Consider the following 19,189-nt stretch of genomic DNA (forward strand, 5'->3'; position numbering starts at 1 on the left):
GGGCCTCAGTTTTCTCATGTCTGAAGCCTCTATCTCTAAGGTTCTTTGGGACTATGACATTCTTGGACATGAAACAGAATAAAGCTTTCCATCCTGCAGTAGTATACTGGTAAATTTGTCCTTAGGCCAAGGATTAACCTAGGTCCGACAGATTGTGCATGCAAGTGTATGTCATTTAAAGGAAAAAATTCCACACTTCTCATTAATTTCTCAAAGAATATATCCTTAAGAATGAAGCTTAAGGGGCTTTATAGGTGAAAACTGAGGGTTGTCTGGGTAGCTCAGTCAGTTAAGTGCCCAACTTCTGATTTCAGCTCTGGTCATGATCTATCTCATGGTTCATGAGTTCCAGCTCTGCATTGGGCTCTGCACTGAAAGCACAGAGCCTGCTTGAGAGTCTCTCTCTTAGCCTCTTTCTCTGCCCGTCGGCCACTTGTGCACACGCATTCTCCCTCTCTCTCAAATAAATAAACATTAAGGGGTGTCTGGGTGGCTCAGTTGGTTAAGCACCCAACTTCAGCCTAGGTCATGATCTCACCGTTTCAGAGTTCGAGCCCCGTGTCGAGCTCTATGCTGACAGCTCAGAGCCTGGAGCCTGTTTCAGATTCTGGGTCTCCCTCGCTTTCTCTGCCCCTCCCCCACTCATGCCCAAGAGTGCTCTCTTTTTCTCTCTCCCTCAAAAATAAACATTTAAATCAATAAACAACAAAAAAAGGGGGGGGGCACCTGGGTGGCTCAGTAGGTTGAGCCACCTAACTCTTGATTTTGATTCAGGTCATGATCTCAGTTCATGAAACTGAGCATCACATTGGGATCCACACTGAGTGTGGAGCCTGCTTAGGATTCTCTCTCCACCTGTGCCCCTCCCTAGCTCATGCTCTCTCTCTAAATAAATAAATAAATAAATAAACTTTAAAAAAAAAAGCCCCCCCCCCCCCAATCAAGGACAGCCACAGAACATACCTGGGTTGCTCCATACATGCTGTTTCATACTAATAACGGTTTTCTCTTCCCTAACCTTGCTCCTGAAGGTCATCAACACTACCTATTATTCTGCTCTAATGCCAGCACTTTTATAACATGCCAATGTTTAATGGTGGCTGCTAAAAATGGAATCCACTTTCAAATATGATATTTTTCTGAACCCTGTCTAAAAGGAGAGCCTTAAAAGGAAACTCTGTTCCATGTGTGTACATGCTGCTGCTATCACATGTTTGGATATTGGAAATATTACTTAATGGCTACAGATAAATGTTAGAGAATACACAGGTCTTCATTAAGCACAGCTGAAAATGACAGAATAATGAAGTACAAAGCAGTCAAAGGTAAAGACCTTATGGATCTACCTCAAAATAATGCTTTGCAATACTGAGAAAACAGGACATCCAAGTACATTAAAAAAAAAAAAAAAGCATTAAAGGGTATTATACACCCCTAGTCAAAAAGTACTTGTTTAAACACACATTTTTTAACATGCACACTGTGTGTTAAATAATTTCATACAGCCAGTTACTGTGCTAAAAACTACCAGCTGCTTAAAAAAAACTCAAAAATCTAAAAAAACCCAAAAAACAAGAAAAACCAACTGATGCCATCTCATATGGAGAATGCTAGCTCTATACCTTTGTTATCAGGCTGTGAGGAAGGGATGCTGGTCCAAAAAGCCATTGGATTAGATTTAAAAAGGCTAAAATTAAATCCTAGAAAATAAAGAGTATTTCATTTTTGAACATTTTGAGAATCAAAGTGAATGTGATTTTAGAATATAAAAAGCCAATATTCCTCAATTTATACCAATCTGGCTGTCTTACGTATTAATTTATCCTGGTAATTCCATTCTTTACTCTTTTAACAACAGCGGCAAGGCTGCCTTATATAACGTATAAACGTCCCAGTACCATGTTTTTTGAGTGACAAGAGAATACACTGAAGAATGGACACTTTAAAAAAAACCAGACTCAAGTTAATACTCATGACTCAAGTATTTAAGTCACTGAACTTTGGTTCTTGTTCTCTGTGCTAAGCATGATAAAAGTATCTTCCAGCTACTCAGATCTAAATAACTACACACACACACACATCTCCGAAATAACTTAAACACACACAGACACACACAGACACACACAGACACACACACACACACACACGGTTTCTATTGCTGCTTAAACACAGGGAAACAGATTTAGGGAGAAGAACAAATCTGCAACAGTATTTTATCACTATTCACAAAGCTATTATGACCTCAGTTTTACTAAAACGTTAGTATCCTACAAAGAGTATATGCATCAAGCAAAATATTTACAAATTAATGGAAGAAAAATTCTGCTTGTACTGAAGAGTAAATGCTTACCTTTTTCTGGTGTTTTAAATGTGTAATTAGTTGAGGACTCTTCTTTTGGAAAAGCACCAAAGAGATTTTGGACTTTGCCATCTGAAGACTGTTTGCTATCTGAATTCTTTGACTCTTCACAATTAGGTTCCACTTTTCTTTCAGATTCACTCTGGACTACCAAACTGGTTTCACTACTGTTATTTTTCAAAGGTGCATTAAAACTAAATCCAAACAAAGACCCAGTGGCTGAACTGTTGCCAAATGCAAATGGTTTTGATTTTTCACTACTAAAAATACTTTTTACAGACTCGGAACCAAATACAAACTTTGGAGGAGAAACTACTGCTTTTGTTGTTGTTTCAGATGTGCCAGATGCTTCTCCAACTTCTGAAGTGGCATCTGCTGTGTCGTCACCCTGAATTAAATCTGTCCTCTCTCTTGTAGTTTCTTCTAATACAGCTACAGCAATTTTGCCACATGGTGACTCTCTGGGAGTGGTTGAACGAGAAACATGAGGGGTTATCAAGGAATCTTTTTCTTGGGCTATTTTTGCTTCATCAAATATTTTCTTAAATGAATCTGCAACATCCTGTAGTTTAAAACGGACGGCTAGATGTTCTACTTTTCTCTCCCCATCTGCAAAATCACAGGCAGTCCACACCCATACTCGTTCTGTCCCTTTCATATTTTGCAAAGTCATGTCTGGAGTTATTCTGTGATTGGCACAAAGTTTTAATACCTGGTCTCTTCTCATCACTATGCGAACTTGCTTATTATCATAATTCTGTAAAATCTTTATATCACCAATGCCTCTTTCTTTCCACTGACCAACATCTTTATCATACCTATAGAGTTTTGCTCTGTGACTAAAAACAACTTGTTCATTTTCCTCACCACTTGACACTTCCACTAAATCAGGTAAAGGTACAACAGGTTCGAAGTACTGTCCGTCTCTCTCTTCTTCTTGAGTAACATCAGATTCTTCATCAGTGCCAACTGAGGTCCCACTCTGATTCAACTTGGCAGGAGATTTAGATGGACTCAAGGCAGATTTAAAACTGAAGTTAAATCCTGTTGTTGACTCGCCAAAGCGGAAGAGATTTTTCCTCACAGGGCTACTTGCCAGTGGAGAAGCATGTACTGAACTACTACTCACACTATCATCCAAAGCATCTTCCCGTAAATCATAGTTGTCCCACTCCAGCGTGGGCCCTGTGTTTTCAGGGTTTGGCTTGTTCACTGTATCAGAGGCACTGGCAGCACCTGCATCAGAGCTCTCACTCTCTCCGTCAGTGACTTTTGTTTGATCATTTGTCAAAAATGTTTTGAAATCTTTTAACCCACTCTTCATTTCTTCTGCTCTTTGGATTAACTTGGCAGCTCTGCCAGTGTCTACAAGTTTATGAGGAGTCTGAAGTGGTATATCTAATAGAAGTCGCTGGCATTCCTCAAATTTCTGCTTGAACTCTTCAGCCAACTCTGGTGTTTTAAATTTTGCTGCCAGCTGCTCTAGTTTGGCATCACCATCAGAAAAATCACTGGCTAACCACATCCATGCTCTATCAGACCCAGAGAGAGGCTTCAGGTTCATCGTAGTCGTTATCCAATGGTTGGCACACACTTTCAGTACCTGCTCTCTTCGCATTAGCATTCGCAGCTTGCCATTGACTTCATTTTTGAGAATTTTTAGGTTCCCCAGACCCCTTTCTTTCCATTGACTTATCTCAGCATCAAATCTAAATAATTTTACCCGCTGTGAATAAAGGACTTTTTCATCTTCTTCTCCTGTTACAAGTTCCACTTTTTCAGGCATCTGAACCACTGGTTCAAAGTGGATGTCATCACTGTCCTCGGTCCTATAGGTGTCATCGTCTTTCTCGAGGTCGGCAGATGTATCGGCTTTATCAGCCATTTTACTGCTTTGTGATGAGAACAATTTTTCTCCCGCACCTGAAAATCCCTTGAAATTAGGGTCTTTTTTGCCAAACTGAAATCCTTCTCCTGAAGTTGATTTTGCAAGATCTGCAAAGGTAAATGTGCTACCAGCCTGACCAAAAATCACGCCATTACCATTCTTCTCATTACTGATATCCTGAGTCTGAACACCTGTGTCATTTTCAAGGGGCTTTTCACTCTTCTTCTCTTGGTTTCCAGGCTCCTGAATGCCAAATTTAAACCCATCAGCAGACACAGGGACAGAAAAACTAAATCCTTCTTTTGTTGACTTAGGATCTGTATTAGAAGAACCCTGAAATGTAAATGAATGTGTACTTTCTTGATCCACATGCCCAAATTTAAATCCCTGTTCTGCAGTACCAAATTTAAAAGGTTTTTCTGAAAAATTGCTTTTAAATCCTGTTCCAACCTGACTTCCAGAAGAATCAGTTAACTTAGTTTTTGAGCCCAATGTGAAAGCCGAAGGCGCTTCTGCAATATGTCTATGAGGTGGTTTAGAGGAGTTACAAGCCACACATTTCAAGGAAGAACTCTCATTTTGCAGAGAGCAAATGCTACATTCCCACTGTCCTTCCTTCTTGGTGAACATTTCTTCAAATCCACTTTTTGGAGCCTTGCATGTATCTGATGAGGCAGGTGCTAGGACAGCAGATGCAGGCTGGTTTTGTTTACTTGGATTCTGGCAAGCAACACAAATGGCAGCGCTTGCTTCATTTCGCACTAAGCAAATATTACAATCCCACTGTCCTTCCTTCTTGGGGAACATTCCTTCAAATCCACTCTTTGGAGCTTTGCTGGTCTCTGAAGTACTAAACTTAAAAGAGGCAGGTGCTGGAAAAGCAGAGGTGGACTGACTCGGTTTACCTGGATTCTGACAAGCAACACACACTGTTGCACTTGCTTCGTTTCGTACTAAGCAGGAACTGCAATCCCACTGTCCTTCCTTCTTAGCAAATATATCGTCAAATCCACTCTTATGGGTTTTACTTATCTCTGAAGTACCAAACTTAAAAGAAGCAGATGCTGGAACAGAAGAAGTAGGTAAACTCGGTTTTCTTGGATTCTGACAAGCAGTACACTTTGTAGAACTTCCTTCATTTTGTACAAAGCACACACTGCAATCCCACTGTCCTTCCTTTGTAGAAAAAACAGACCTGAAATCACTGTTAACAGACTTTGGAAGGTCTCCCTGGCCAAATTTAAAGGAAGCTTGCTGAACAAACGATGATGCACTTTTGTCAGCAGACTTTGCATTCTGGCACGCAATGCACTTAGATACAGTAGGTTCATTCCTTACTAAACAAATGCTACAATCCCAGTGACCTTCTTTCTTTGGAGTCATTGGTACAAATCTATCCAGAGTATTTTCTGGGCCAATTGTAAGAGAAGGAACAGCTTCAACTAATGGCGGATCAAGAAGCTCCTTCCTGTTCGGGTTTAGATTCTGGCACGACACACACTTCTTAGCAGCCGCAACATTCTTTAATGAGCAGCTATTACAGTGCCACCAAGGCCCTTCTTTCTTTGTGATTTGAAACTCAAAATTCATGTTTCCAGCATCAGATTTGCAAATATCTTTGTTATCATGACTTGTGGGTTCTTTCACAATTCTCAGAGCTTGATTTGTGGTTGAGGCTACATTTGCTCCTAAGGCTTTTAAAATGCTCTGGGCCTCTTCAAATTTGCACTTAAAAAGTGCTGCTTCCTCAGGAGTTTTGAATCTAATAGCAAGTTGTTCTGGTTTGGGCAACTCATCTGCATAATCAAGAGCATGCCACACAAAAGATCTGTCAGAGCCAGCGTTTGGTGTCAGTTTCATATCTGGACTGATATAATGATTTGCACAGATTTTCAATACTTGCTCTCGTCTCATAAGAAGGCGAATTTTACCAGATGTTTTATGCCTTAGGATTTTTACATTGCCAATTCCACGTTCCTTCCATTCTTTAGTTTCTGCATCAAAACGAAACAATTTTGCACGATTGCAGAAGAATTCTTCTTCATCTTCCTCACCAGTTTTTACTTCAATCTTATCAGGAAGAGGTACCACAGGCTCAAAGTGAGGGCCATCATCATCATCATCCCCATGGGCACTCCCTCCATCTGTTTCATGACTCTTGTTGGCCAGTTCTGGTACAGGTGTTCCAAATACTGATTTCCCTGGACCATGGAAAGTAAATATGTCATCATTTCGACGAAAACCAGAATTCTTTTGCTGATTTGGACCCATGTTTTCAGTAAGTGAAATTCCAGGCACAGTTTTGCTTCCAAAATTGAATGTATTTCGAGGTCCAATGGTTTGACTAGCTTTTGGTCCACTGTAGCTGTCTCCTTGCAAAGGTTTATCTGAAGTTAGGAGACCTAAAAGGCTTTCATTATTATTGTAAGCTGTAGAAGGGGGCTGTGTCACAACTTGGGGTGAAGAAAAGGTAAAGTCACCATCATTTGACTTGAAATTTGAGTTAAATTTAAAAGGAGTTGGCTGTGTTGTATGTGTGGGAGCTGTCAAAGATGGTCTTATTCCTTCACCTGGCACAGGCTGAACAAAATTAGTTTTTCCAAATTCTATAACCTTAGATTCTGTAGATCTTGAAGCATGAGCTGCAACTGGGGGTTTTGTGAAATAACCTGGTTCTGGCAAAGGTGGATTTGTGCTTGTTTGTTGAACATTGTAATTAAAGTAATCATCACCCCTGGGTGATAGAATTCCTGTTGCAGGAGACTCAAAGCGCAATGGAGGACCATACATCTCTTGAGAGAACATACAAGCAGATGAGCTTTGGACAGGTGGTGTGTGCATCTGTTGAGAATAGGCATATATATGTTGTTGAGGCGGAAGCCTATTCATGCCATAAACTGGACCCTAAAAGAAAAAAAAAGTTAAAAATTTTGTAGGTTGTCTACAAAATATCAGATAACTAGATGGAAACCAAGTCTCACAAACCACAAATGAGCATTGTAAGGTAAAAATATCATTAGGATATGTAGCACATCATTAAGAGAAGACAACATTACTTACAAAGATACTCACAGTTATACTCCCTTCTTGGCATATAATAAAAACTGCCTTAACTAATGAAAGAATCTTAAAAATCCAATTCTACAATAAATGCATAAAATAAATTTCTTCATTCCTAAGTAATGTGTAATATGATGTTAACAATAATGATGATGGTGATGGAGACTAACATTTATCAAGCATTTACTAATTGCCAAGTGGGCACTGTTCTATGTACTTTATATCTCATTTTAATGTCCTCAAAAACCCTATGAATTAAGGAATTATTATCCTCATTTTACATATGAGGTAACTAATGCATAGAGGGGTTAAAAAACTTCCTCAAGGTCACAAGTGAGAAGAAAGCCAAGGTCTAAATGCACCCAAGCCATCTGTCTTCAAAGCTTTATAATTCAATTATGATTATAATACTGGGTGTTAATCGACACCTACAAAGCCACTTTAGGCCTGAAGTACTTACCACATAGTGGTTCAGCCAGGCCATTCTAGTCCTATTTCCGCCAAAACAAAATGATGAAAGACCCATCATCACCCCCACCACCTCCACCCCCACCCCCACCCCCACTTAGAAAATATTCTAAATGTTCACACCCATTGTAACATAAAAATAAGATGAGTAAGAAGCATAAATTCTGTTCTGGAGAGAAATTTAAAATATCTATCTTATGGGACATAAAAGTTTTAATGCTGAACTACTTCTTGAATTTCTTTGAAGGAAGCCTGAACAATTAAAAAGGAGATATTTATAAATGTATAAATTATTCCTTTGTTACCTTTGTGGGAGTAACATTAGCTGCTGGTCTGAGAAGATACTGGGAATTATATGCTGGTGACTGACTATAATATACTGAAGGGCCAGTAGTTGCAACTAAAAAAAAAAAAAAAAGAAAAAAAAAGAAAAGAAAACAGTTAAAAGTCTATACTATAGTTAAAACTACCTAGGCAAGAACTATAAATTACAAAAGCAATAGAAATCAAAGAAAGATTAACTATAGATTTTTAAAAATTTCTATACATCAAAATATGCCATAAAGAAGATTACCAAATGACAAACTAGGAAAAACCCCTAAATATGACACATGAGGAATAAGAGAGCAGCACCACAGTGGTCAACAAGAACAAGTGCCTCACAACAAGCACCAAAAAAGGAGCCAAGAAGAAAGTGCATGATCCGTTTTCTAAGGAAGATTGGTATGATATGAAAGCACAGTCTATGTTCAACATCAAAAATTTGGGAATACACTAGTCACAGGAACGATTTAAGGAACTAAAATATACATCCGATGGCCCCAGGGCCACGTGTTTAAAGTGAGCCTTAAAAATATGCAGAATGAGAAGGCTGAGTTTTATAAACTCAAGCTGAAAATGTTCCCGTCAAAAAATCACCTAATAAATTCATGGAAAAAAATCTCACAAGTAACACAAAATGTGTTCCTTTGCTTTAAAAAAAAAAAAAAAAAAAAAAAAAAAAAGGGGGGGGGGGGGGGGGGGGGGGGGGTGTCTCATGACTGACATTCATGCTGATGTCCAAACTATTTGCTCTACCTATTTTGTATGAGTTTCACCAGGAAAAAACTAGGAGACATTCATGTTCATGGCAAAGCTACCACAATCATTTGCTTAATCTGTTTTACGAAAGTTTATCAGAAAACAACTTAAGACCATTTATGTCTTGACATGGAAGAAATGGAAATCATGACCCAAGAGGTGCTAAACAATTGAATTCTAGAAAGCCCTGAAAAAGACCTGAAAAGGAGTAGCTAGTCTATTTATCTTTTTATAGTGATTAGAACAGTAAAAATTGCTAAATAATCTCATTTGAATTTGGAAAACTAATGGAACTGCCTGATAAAGATGGTTATTTTGGAAACACTATGGGGGAGAAAAAAGAAATAGAATGCAGAACAAGTTTGTGGATATGAGCCAAGAATGATAAAGTCTGAAATTTAACTAGTGACTTTATCAGTAACTAGTGACTCTTAATAGTAAACAAAAAAATTAAAGTTCTTATAAGCCTATTAAAAATAATCAATGGAAAAAAAACCCACCAAATAAACAGATAATTCAGGAAATATAAAAGATTATAAAGTGTTGAACATGTTTAAAAAAATACCACTTTTGTTTTAAAAGTTGGTGAAGGTTTTTAGAAACTGGTAATAATTAACACTAAGCAAGAATTCAATGAGATAGGCGCTATCAGATACCGGTATAAGAGTGTAAACTGGCATAGCTTTTTCAGAAGGCAATTGCCAACACAAAAGAATTTTTAAAATACCCTAACAATCCTAAGAATGTGTTCACAGCATTATTTATAACAGCAAACTGAAAATAATAAAGGAATAAAATTTGTAGTACTTCCACAAGATGGGGATACCATGTATTCATTAACAGCATTTTTAAAAAATATTTAAGAAAAATACTCAGAACTCTAATACTTAAAAGTCAGATTACTCATATACATACAACACAATAATGATAAAAATTATTTATGTATACAAAGAGCAAGAACCGGAAGGAAATGCTCCAAAATGTTATAGTAGTCTTTGTAGTACAGTTAGTTTTAAGTTTATTTACACAGTTAAGTACTTCATTTCCTATAAGCTTATTAATCCTTGTTTTTTAATCATCTTATTTAAAAAGACAAGGACTATCTTGGCATATATTTACTTTCATTAAGAAAAACAAAATGTATAAACACAGGAATGGCAAACAGGGGACTTGAGCTCTCCACCTTGTAGGGCCACAAAGCTGCTTTGTGACTTTGTCCATAAGCTGTCTGGGGTCTCCATTTTTCTCAATTGTAAAATGAGGATGTGCTGCTTCTACACATTTCATAGGGTAATTGCAAGAATAAAATGAGACAATGTGAATGTCATATTTAACAACCAGAAGATCTTTTATGTATGTACACAGAAGAAATGGAAATTGTTGACTCAAAAGCTGCTAAATGATCAATTCCACACAGCACTCAAAAAGCCCTAGAAAAGGCCAGCCAGGTTACGCAAGGCTCTATATCGTGCACAGGGTTTTTCAGTGAGCAATGTTTGACCTCTTGACATCTCATGAATTTATCTATGACTTATGACATTTAAGAAGAGTGACTTTACAAAGATTTCCTTCCTATTACTTTGCCTGCATTTAGAAGACACCATCACAAGGATAGAGAGGCTGCCTTTAGTACAGCTCTATGGACCATCACATAAATGTGCTCATCTAAACTGGAACACACTATTTTAAATCTTCCCTGGGTAAAAAACAGTTGGGGGGGGGGGGAGTACTACTACTTCAGAAATGTACCTCATTTAAAACAAACCTATTTTTATCATCATTTCTAGCTGTCTAAGGGCAACATAATCATACTGGCAAGTGGCTTTAAAGTTAGACCACCGGAGTTTAAACCCTGATTCTACCAGTAACTAGCTATACAATAATAATGGGTAAATTGCCTAACCTTTTTAAACTCATTTCCTCAACTAGCTTCATAATGGTATCTACCATTCTATCATTACTATGATTAAATAAAATTACAGGCACAAAGCACTTTTGCACACAGACAACCCACAGGTACACCATTGGTTCTTTAAGTGTTTACTAAACACTCTAAAGTAAATGCCTAATACCCACACATATACAAATGCTCACATACTTATGTGAGGGAAAGTTTTACCTCTACATTTGAAACACACAAAATGGCTCAAGAGGTCAGTATGCACTGGAGACCAAACCTTTAAATTCCAACATGGTTCAACTCTACCTCCTTCCTTCTTTTTATGACCAACTACTGTATTTCAAAATAATTAAGATTTCCTATGAATGTCATACCTTTAAATAGATCATAAAATAATTCCCAAGGAGGCTTTAATTAGCCATCTCTTAATGCACAGCAGGATCAGGCAACATTTTCCAATGATAAGAAATAGTTCTATCTCAGTCTCAGCTTCTCTGTGTAGGGAGGGGTTCTTTCAGCCTTTATATACACAGGATCTTATAAAGCTTGCTTTGTTTCTGCTTGGAGTAACCTCAGTAATATCATACACAGCTTACAAAACATATAAGCAGACATATATAAACATGTATATAAACAAATGTATATAGACAAGGTGAGTTCACAAGTTATCTATGTAAAGGAGGGGGAAGTACAGTGATTTCACCAAAATCCAGTTGCCAACTAACCTGTTAGTGGTGCCCCATGAAAAGTCTGGGATCCCTGATATCCATCAGCCACTGAATCTGGTCCGTAATTCTCTGTAGGCCAACGATGAGGGGACCCTGAGTTACTGCTATTTAGTTTCAACTCCTGCATTTCTTTCTGTTGGATGAAAGAAAAAAACTGTAAACAATTTTATCAAACCAGAAATAGTACTAGAGCAAACACATATTTTAAATGTAAATACTCGATGATTTTTTAGAGTTTCTATATTCTAGTAAGATCTGAGTACAAGGTGCTGATTTAAGAAAATGATCCTTAATTTGTTAAAACTTATTTGTTCCCATTCTTTCACTGCTTAGTATCATTACCTAATGCATCCTATGTTTGAGTTAATTATCACCTAAACAACTGATAGCCTCGTAGATGGCCTCATCTCCACTTCCATTCCACACTTTAATCTTTCAAAAGTCGAGCTCTAGCCAAGACATCTCCCTGTTCAAAAACACAAGTACCTACAAATTAAACTTCTCTGATATTCTTGGTCCTCAGAAGTACTGCCCCAAACATCCTTCCAGACTCTCCTTTCTACAATGCTTTCCTCTCTCCAGTCCATCTGGGCTACACAATGTTCTATATCACCTCCCAACACTAGCTTTCCACTTATGTACATCTGATGTAACAAAACACTACAAATGCTTCACGGCTGATGCTCTCATGACCCACTAGGAAAGGAGAAACAATGGATATCTGCTCGGAATATATTATATATGTAATAATATGGTCCAGGCACAGTACTTAAATTCTCAATCCTTATACAAATAAGCAATATTAACTCACATCTTAAGATGAAGGGGAAAAAAAAGATGTACTCTGAAACAGCAGTTGGATTCAAACCAGATTTTATTCCAAAAAACGTTTTCATAATACCACCCTGCTGCCTAGACCAAACACCAGACATACTGCTTTCTAATGATAGCTATGTAGCTAGTTATCAGATTTCTATTTATAGACAACTAAATGACACCCTCCACAGCCCCACAAACTAAAAAATGTCCCTTACAAAATAGGCACTTATCTAGAAACTATTTCTTTTTCCAGAAAAACTACAATGGTATCAGTCAACAGGTCACTTTTTTTAAAAACAGTATCAGATATCTGCACATAAGCCCAGGTGTCCAGCCAGTTATAGTGAGGTCACAGACAGACCCAGTGTGTTTGCTTTCTTTTTCTCAAAGTGTTTTCAAACAGATATTTCCCAAAAGCCATATATACTGAGATCAAAATATCTCAAACTTTCAAGTTAAATAAAATTTTCCCCATCTATCCATCTACTGTGTTTAGTCCAGATGCTGCACATCCAAAAAATAAGAAACTGATGGAGTCACCTGGAAAACTTTAGTTGTCACTACTGGTATCTAGACTGTAGTTTTGAACATACAATTATACTATAATCATAATTTTTAAAATTAAAAAAACTAGAAAATGTGCTGATAACTGGTTTCAACAACTCTGACTTTACAGATGAGAAGCCAAGCAGATAGAAAAGTAAAGGACTGCTTGGCTCAAGAGCATTACTTAGCAGCAGAGTTATCACTGGAAACCAGCTTTTCAGGCACATGGAGTAATGTTCTCCGATACACTGCCACAGAATACAATGCTGGGTAACTGAAATCCATTTAAGGTAAGCAAAGACTGTATAGCATATCATAATAGGTCATGACTACATAAAATAAACATATAAATCTTTGTGCAAATTCAAAATTTTGTTCCCTTCCAAACAGTATTTTTGTTAAGTCTCACACATTGCTGATGGCACTGTAGTAACTTATCACACATCAGGACTCCCTTTCTGTAACTTTGGAAGTGTGAGTGATTTAGTTCTTGCCCAGTGAGCATGAAAAACATCCTACTTACACCTCCAATTCCAAAGAAGTAAATAAACCTCCTCTGAGCCTTTGAGTTAAGGTTACTTTCATACTGCTAAAATAAAATCATGAATAAATAACCATTTCCTTACATAATTTAAGTCCAATTCATGACAGTATTAAAAAGACACAGAATTTTTGAAACTTGGACTAACACCTCGCTATCAAATATGACACACACAACCAGTCTGAGAAATTAACTCCTACACCAAGGTATAATTAGTTTTACTAGCTCAAGTCAATCACTTGGGGACCACCTCTGCATCAGGAATGCTGCTATGTTTTGGATAAAAGAGTCTTTCCCTTTGAACAATTCACACCTGGTGAGGAAGGAGAAACACGTAATTTCAAAAATATGGTTAAGGCCAAAACACACATGAGAAGATGCTCAACATCAATCATTAGGGAAAAACAAATCAAAACCATAATGAGATATCACCTCACAACTGTCAGAATGGCTAAAAAAACCCCACAAGAAACAGTTAAGTGTTGGCAAGGATGTGGAGAAAAAGGAAACTTCATACAATGTTGGTGAATGCAAACTTGTGAAGCATTCACCAAACTGTGGAAGACAGTATGGAGGTCCTTCAAAAAATTAAAATTAAAAATAGAACTATCATATGTTCCAGTAATCACACCACTGGTATTTACCCCAAGAATAAGAAGACATTAATTCAAAGGGATATATGCACTCCCATATTACTGCAGCATTATTTATAATAGCCAAGTATGAAAGGAGCCCAAGTGTTCAATGGAGATGAATGGATGGATAGATGAATAAAGATATAGTATAGTATATGTGTATATATGTATACACATATACAAGTGTGTGCATGGAACACACACATGCGCACACGTACACCATGGAATATTATTTGGCCATAAAAAAGGAAGGAAACCCTGCCATCTGCAACAACATGGATGGATTTGGAGAGTATAATGCTGAACAAGCTAAGCCAGAGAAGAACATACACCAGAGGATTTCATGCACATGTGGAATTTAAGAAACAAAAGGGGGTGGGGGGTGGGGTAGAAAGAGACAAACCAAAAAAACAGACTCAACTAAACAGAACAGAACAGATGGTTACCAGAGGGGAGGTGAATGGGGGATAGGTGAAATAGGTAACAGGAATTAAGAATATATTTATTTTAATAAGCACTGAGTAATATATGGAATTACTGAATCACTTTATTATATACCTAAAACTAATATAACGGTGTGTTAACTACTCTGGAATTAAAAGTTTAAAAACTTAAACTAAAGAAGGTATAATTAAAAACACAGGAAAAGACATGGTTGGGTGTCAAGGTAGACATATGCAAAACATCCATAACTCTACTGTAGCATGCCAAAGGGTCATTCAAAATGCAGGAACGGTGAAGGAAGAAATCTGGGAATACAGGAGGCAGTTCAGAGATATTAAGTAATCTACCTTAATGGCCTCTACTTGCTGGCAGATCATTTTCAGTAAAGAATTTTGATCCTCTGCCCATCGAGGTGGTGTTTTGGGACAATACTAAAAAAGTAACAGAAGCAATTTAAAACACTTTGAATAGAAATATACTCTGCAATAGAGCAATTCATTTCTTTGTATTTACCTTGTAACTTTTACTTGGTGATAGAGAATATTTGGTGGGAGATGGTGTAGAATGTTTTACTTCTGAATCTGCATTTCGAGAACCATTTTTATAAAGTGGACCTCCTTCACTATAATCATCGAGTTCCTGCATGACTGAATTAAGCATCTCTTTTACAGACTCCAGTGGCACAGGCAACTAAAAACAAAAGGCATGAATCAAGTTTGCAAAAATAAACAACTCTGAAATAAATACAAGGATTTATCTTACTGATGTACTTCTATTTTCTCACTTTTGTATAATAACCACTCTTTACATAGGAACACAGCTGAAACTGCTGTGTAATCTAACATCTTCTGACTTTAAAGTTTATGCTATTCCTACCCCTACTAGCAATAACCATAGTAGAGGAATGTTAACTTAGGAAGATTTTCCCACATGATACAAAATAAGCTACTTATTTTTACTGATTTTGAATGGGGAAACACAGGTGTTAGAATGCACCACACAGTACCAATCCTAATTTAAGAACAGCAACATGAATTAATCAACAAATACTTTGAAAGTTGATTACAACTCAAGTAATTAACATCATGACAGTCTACAACTGCTGGCAGTTAAAAAAACAAACATGCTCCATAGCAAATGGTAAAGAGGAGGAGAAATGCTCTCAAAGTGTCAGCAACTATTTTCAATTTCAGTGAAATATATAACTGCAAAATTCATTAACATCAAGGCACTAGGCTGCAGTATTTGCTTTGATTACATTGCCAAGGTAACAAAAATAAACATTCTGCCTTAGAAACTTTTTTTATTCCCCAACAACTATTTCTGTAAGAATAAAAAGCTAGATGCCCAAGTTAAAAAAAAAAACCAACAACACCGCACCTAAGATAAAGCAATGCTGATTAAACATTTATACACACACCGTTCTGTGTATTAATAACAGATATGTTACTATTTCTGAAATTATCAAAATATAAAACCAAAGCAAAAAAACCACAAACCACTTATTACCCAGTTATCATTAGTAAGAAAGTGCAAATAGCCTGCAGCTCACCTTCCTGGTTACTGGAAGATTGGAGTCACTGTCATCTAAAATCTTTATTAGGTAGTCCCTGGTCTTTCTCAGGTAATTTTTGCATTCTTCCTGTTCTTCAGGAGAAAGGGCATCATTTTCAATGTCTTCTGCTTTTCTGTGAAAAATCTATACAAAGAATGCTCTTGTGAAAAAATTAAGTTTTTAACACAAAAAGACTGTTAATTCACCTACCACCATCTACTTACCAGTGCAAGATTCCAGTAAGAAACAACGTTTTTTATAGATTCAAAAGCAGTGATAGCATCTTCTATATTTCCATTAACTACATCCAATATAGCAAATGTTATGTTTGCTTCTTCCTCGTATTCACCAACTTCAGATGCCTAAACACATTTAGTAAGTTTTAGTCCAACTGTCTCCAGAATATCAATCCCAAGTGATTTCCCAAAGATTTTATATAATTTAATGAAATTAACAGCTCAGCCCTCTTTTCTGCATGTTTTGTGACAGGTAGTAGATTTTGAAGACAAGAACCAAATAGGCAAGCAATTAATTTAAGCGGTTTATACCTCCATTTCTTTGTTTATAAACTAGAAATCCACATCTTCAGTTCATTCACAAAGGGCTCTTCCATTACCTGAATGTCTGCACTATGAAAATGTCTAAACAAAGGGTCTGTAGGTTCAGGAATACTGCTCTTCTTTTTGATTATCTTCAACATTGGCAAAACCTTCTTCCAATAATGAACACTTCTGCCTATGTATTCCCGTTGGTCATAAAAAGAATTAAGACTGCTGCCCTAAAACAGAAAGTTAGAAGCACACAATCTAAGGAACATAAATAACAGAATCTAAAAATTCCTTTATAAATGGTGAACAAGTGGTTAAAATTTCAAATCAAGGCAAAATAGAATCTCAAAAGTCATATACATGCCTCACTTTCTAAATATTGGAATAACCAACCACCTTGATATCAGTGATCATTCTAAACTCGACATTTAAACACTTTCAATGGTACTACCTATTGAGGCAGCCCAATTTATTTTTTAAAAGTTGCCACTTTAGGGGCATCTGGCTGGCTTAGTTGGTTAACGACTGACTTAGGCTCAGGTCATGGGTTCTAGCCCAGCATCAGGCTCTGCGCTGGCAGTACAGAGCATGCTTGGAATTCTCTCTCTCGCTCGCTCTCTCTGTCCCTCCCCTGCTCGTGCACACACTCTCTCTCAAAATAAATAAACTTTAAAAGTTGCCATTTTACATAACCCAAACCAACCATTCTGTAAATGTCAGTTGAGTCACAGACGTAGTTACATCTACAACTAACCTTGCCACAAAACAGATTTCAAATATTTAGAAAGATCTGTACTGCTCTTAGTCTACAGAGTCTTCTGCTACTGGTATGTAAAAAAAAAAATTTTCAGGCTAGATGATAATTAACGTAATTATCATTAACGTACTTATTTAAGTAATAATAAGAACAGTTAATACTTATATAACATTTACTGTTCCAGGCACTGTTCAATTGTTAACAATTTTGTGGCAAGACTAAAAAAGTACACTTTACCTGGCATAACAGGAACAAGTGGATACTATTTCTCTGAACTAAAAGACTCAATGAAAAGTTTATGATTTTTAAAAATTAGATAATGTTCTTGGTGTGCTTGTGTGGCTCAGTTGGTTGAGCATCAAACTTTGGCTCAGGTCATGATCTTGCAGCTCAAAAGTTTGGGCCCTGCATTGGGCTTTATGTTCACAGCTCAGAGCCTGAAGCCTGCTTCAGATTCTGTGTTTCCCTCTCTCTCTCTGTACCTCCCCTGCTCATGCTCTGCCTCTCTCAAAAATAAATAAACATTAAAAATTTTTTTCAATAAAAATTAGATAATGTTCTTAAAAATGCTTAGACTTTAATAAACTCACCGTTTTTTGAAGGCATCTTGCCCAATGTACAAGCAGGGCCGGCTGCAGGCCATGTTTTTCCTGGCCCCTTAGAGTGTTTATGTCACGCTGAACTATAAGTCGCAGTTTTGCTGAGGTCCCAGGTCTAAAAAAGTTTTATTTAATAAAACTGATTTATAAATGTTGATTTCAAAACTTACATGTATATTAATCATCACATGATAATTTAACTCAATCTTCACATGAGAGTTGGCTACCTAGGCAATAAGTTTTTAAATTAAATAGTTTTTTTAAGTTAAAAACTTAGGCAGTAAGTTAAAGCAATATTTTTATTTTACTACTTACATTGCTTTTCTGTGAATTAGATTACAAACTGCATCCCACCAAGATTTTTGTCTCTCTGTACAAAGCTGCTTACACACAGGAAGTGGCAAGCACAGAGGCTGATAGAAGCTGTGGTGAGAATTATACTTCTCCTTTATTTGTAAGTGGCTGGTATATATCACCCCAAGCAGAAATACCTGGTTTATTTAAAGAAAGATCAATTTAAATTAGGCAAAAAATTAAACAAAACACAAAATATTTCATTTGTTAAAATCTTTGCTTACTTCAAGATCTAAAACACATATTGATTCAGGTGCATTTGTTTCAAGTCTTGAGGTTTCCTGGGGCAAATGATAAAACAGCTGCTTTAGCCATTTTCGAACTGCAGGTAAGCTGGGCAGTGAATTCCACTGTAAGCCAAGCCAGGTAAGGTGCTGAAGACTACCATTATGGGCTCGAATGGCACCTGAAATAGAAAAAACTGGATTGAGGTTTTGGCAATTTTGCTTGTGCCATCAGTTCTGCCAATGACTCACAATAAATGCATCTTAATTTTTGAAATGCTTTTCTATATGAACTGGGGCAAATTTTATGATAAGCAAAGTCTCATGTTCTTATTAAAGGTAGTCACAGTTTTTATCTAGGTAATTTAGTAATAATAGTTATGAAGAAAGCTCTTTTCAATTCCATCTAAGGAAAAAACAAAGGCACTCACCCGAACTCAATAAAACACTGTAGTGACAAAAGCCACCCAATAAAAAATCCTGAAACAATGGATTTTCCTTTCAGTTAAGAATCACTGAAACAGGGGGATACCACCACATGAATCCCTTGAAATAGTAAAGAGATCTTTTCTTCTACAAGAAATTAAAAAAATTTTTTTTCTTAACATTTATTCATTTTTGAGAGAGAGAGAGACAGACAGACCGCACGTGAGGCTGAGAGAGGGAGACACAGAATCCAAAGCA

General features: G+C 36.9%; 1 protein-coding gene across 2 annotated transcripts in view; it reads right to left on the reverse strand.

Annotated features, from left to right (window-relative positions):
• The window catches only part of LOC115289688 (E3 SUMO-protein ligase RanBP2-like), a 52,526-nt gene that overhangs the window by 16,521 nt on the left and 16,816 nt on the right, over window positions 1-19,189 (reverse strand). The window contains exons 9-19 of one of the 2 annotated variants that reach the window (XM_029937050.1): window positions 18,506-18,687; window positions 18,243-18,418; window positions 17,919-18,042; window positions 16,640-16,801; window positions 16,248-16,385; window positions 16,021-16,167; window positions 14,982-15,158; window positions 14,816-14,899; window positions 11,481-11,616; window positions 8,081-8,175; window positions 2,351-7,151 (exon numbers count right to left, since the gene is read on the reverse strand). In XM_029937050.1, coding sequence (XP_029792910.1) covers window positions 2,351-7,151; window positions 8,081-8,175; window positions 11,481-11,616; window positions 14,816-14,899; window positions 14,982-15,158; window positions 16,021-16,167; window positions 16,248-16,385; window positions 16,640-16,801; window positions 17,919-18,042; window positions 18,243-18,418; window positions 18,506-18,687 — 6,222 coding nt within the window. Of the gene's footprint in view, window positions 1-1,622; window positions 1,686-2,350; window positions 7,152-8,080; window positions 8,176-11,480; window positions 11,617-14,815; window positions 14,900-14,981; window positions 15,159-16,020; window positions 16,168-16,247; window positions 16,386-16,639; window positions 16,802-17,918; window positions 18,043-18,242; window positions 18,419-18,505; window positions 18,688-19,189 lie in introns of those variants that run through there. The other variant, XM_029937051.1, reaches the window with a different exon arrangement.

Source organism: Suricata suricatta, chromosome 4, assembly GCF_006229205.1.
Source record: "Suricata suricatta isolate VVHF042 chromosome 4, meerkat_22Aug2017_6uvM2_HiC, whole genome shotgun sequence".
Taxonomy (NCBI): domain Eukaryota; kingdom Metazoa; phylum Chordata; class Mammalia; order Carnivora; family Herpestidae; genus Suricata; species Suricata suricatta.